The following is a 2,597-nucleotide window of genomic DNA, read 5'->3' on the forward strand; positions in this document are numbered from 1 at the left end:
CAAATTTAACAAATCAAAATATCGGAAGTTCTAAGTGAGTGCCTGGATAACCTATGAAGTTTCACCAATTTTATGTAATTTTGTACTGACAAATTTAAATGCACTCATCAAGAATTATTTTCAACCTATTTTATTTTGTGTTTTTTATTTTTCAAGGAGATTGTTTTATCTCTTTTTAGGAGTACTTAGGAGTACAAAATTAAGGACGTGGAAAAAGATTAAATCTTTTATTAAAATCCCTGAACTATTGCATTTTCATTCTTTGCATTTCAATTATTGATTTGTGGGGTTGGGGGATAGGATTTCTCATTGAAACAATGTATATTTCTTGATGAATAAATTTACAGATACAATGATATATATAGTGTACATGTAGATGAAAAGATAAGATTAAAACTCTAACTATAGTTATCCTCTTAAGTACAATAATAATCCAAAATAATTTGAATAACAAAGTTATCAGTTATCACTCCCCCTCAAGCGATGCACGATCTGGAAGAATGCAGAGCTTGTTGCGCAAGAACAACAGTCGTGGTGAAGGAAGCGCCTTGGTCAATAAATCAGCAAGTTGATCTTGACTAGGGACATATTGAACTCGGAGAACGCCTGCGGCAACCTTTTCCCGAACAAAATGAATATCGATCTCAACATGCTTGGTACGAGCGTGCTGAACAGGATTTTGTGCAAGATAAATACTGCTAATATTGTCACAAAAAATTGTAGAAGGTGAAGTAGGAGAAACATGAAGTTCCTGTAGAAGGGAGTGTAACCATGTTAGTTCAGCAGTCGCATGAGCAACTACTCTAGGCACTTGATCGAGAAACAACATTTTGTTTCTTAGAAGACCAAGAAATAAGACTTGGGCCAAGAAAAATACAGTAGGCTGAAGTAGATCGACGAGTGGCAGGGCAACCAGCCCAATCCACATCACTGTAACATTGTAAATTGTCAATAGAACCACCAAGAATAAATAAGCCATGATCCAGAGAACCTTGCAAATATCGCAAAATTCTTTTGTCAGTAGTATAATGCATGTCCAAGGGTGAATGCATAAATTGAGACACTTGATTAACAGCAAAGTCAATGTCCGGACGGGTGAAGGTTAAGTACTGGAGACCACCAACAAGGCTTCTATAAAGAGTCGGATCATAAAAGGGAGGAGAATCTTCCAAATGAAGTAGGGACTTAGGAGAAAGAGGAGTAGAAACTGGTTTGGAAGACATCAAATTTGCACGAGTGAGAAGGTCTTTTACGTACTTGAACTGACAAAGAAAATAACCCCCATTGCGAGCAACTATAGAAACACCAAGAAAATAATTAACAGTTCCTAAGTCATTCATTGAAAATTCAGATTTAAGAGTCTGAATTAGAGACTCGAGTAAAGAATTAGAAGAGGCGGTGAGGAGAATATCATCAACATAGAGAAGAAGAATAGCAATGTATGAATTATGTTTGTAAATGAAAAGAGAAGGATCAGACATACTATTTTGAAATCCATTACTTAGAATAAAGGAAGTGAACCGATGAAATCATGCTCTAGGAGCTTGCTTTAAGCCGTAAAGAGCTTTGTTCAACCGACAAACATGATGAGGAAATTGTGGATGAACAAAGCCAGTAGGTTGCTTCATATATACCAGTTCGTTAAGATTTCCATGTAAAAAGGCGTTCTTAACATCTAATTGATGAACAAGCCATTTCTTAGATGCAGCAAGGGCGAGAATAGTGCGAATAGTGACTGGTTTCACCACAGGACTAAATGTTTGATCATAGTCCAGTCCTTGTTGTTGTTTGTAGCCTTGGGCGACAAGACGAGCTTTAAAACGCTCCAGAGAACCATCAGATTTTTGTTTAATGCGGTATACCCAACGACATCCAATAATATTGGCGTGAGAGGGAAGTGGTACTAAGTCCCATGTGCGATTAGCCATGAGAGCATTGTATTCATCGGCCATAGCATGCCTCCAATGAGGACACTTAGAAGCTTGAGTAAAAGATGAAGGTTCAGATGAAATTGTAGAGGAATGAGAAAGCAGGGAAGGAAGGACTCGAGGCTTAAGAGATCCTGTTTGCTTACGGGTAATCATGTGATGTGTTTTAGAATCAGAAGATAAGTTTGGAATTTTAGTTTGAAATAGGAGAGCAATGTGAGATATGAGTATTAGGAGGTAAAGAATTGTTCTGGCTAATATTTGGAGAGGAGTCACGTTGTAACATGAATTGATGAGATGTAGTTGATTTAGGAAGGGATTGTCCAGGTGGCAATGTATTTTGATTGCAAGGGGAAATCTGATGATTATTTTGAAATTGTACAGGAGGTTGTTGAGTTAGGCTTGAGGTGGAGAAGAATTATGAGGTAAATTAGGAGCCAACTGTTGCATAAATTGTGGTGTGTGATAAGATATAATAGGAGAATTTTCAGCATTAATGGGAGATAATAGTTGTGCAGGTCTTTGAAAATTCCTATCTTGAGAATTAGGAGAAACAATTGAAGATAAAGGAGGATAAATATCAATTGAGGAGGGAAGTTTAAAGAGAGTAGAAGAGCCAGATTCTGATGAAGTTGATGGAAGAAGATAAGGATAAGGAAAGAAATCCTC

At 37.0% G+C, this 2,597-nt stretch overlaps 1 protein-coding gene across 1 annotated transcript; it reads right to left on the reverse strand.

Moving 5' to 3' along the window:
• Window positions 1-466: 466 nt before the first annotated feature.
• LOC132619551 (uncharacterized mitochondrial protein AtMg00810-like) lies at window positions 467-1,481 on the reverse strand. Its single transcript, XM_060334418.1, has 2 exons — window positions 878-1,481; window positions 467-810 (listed from the first exon to the last, which is right to left on the reverse strand). The coding sequence occupies exons 1-2, from the start codon at window positions 1,479-1,481 to the stop codon at window positions 467-469; spliced, it is 948 nt and encodes a 315-aa protein (XP_060190401.1).
• Between the last annotated feature and the right edge of the window lie 1,116 nt (window positions 1,482-2,597).

This window comes from Lycium barbarum, chromosome 11 (genome assembly GCF_019175385.1).
Source record: "Lycium barbarum isolate Lr01 chromosome 11, ASM1917538v2, whole genome shotgun sequence".
In the NCBI taxonomy this organism is placed as follows: Eukaryota; Viridiplantae; Streptophyta; class Magnoliopsida; order Solanales; family Solanaceae; genus Lycium; species Lycium barbarum.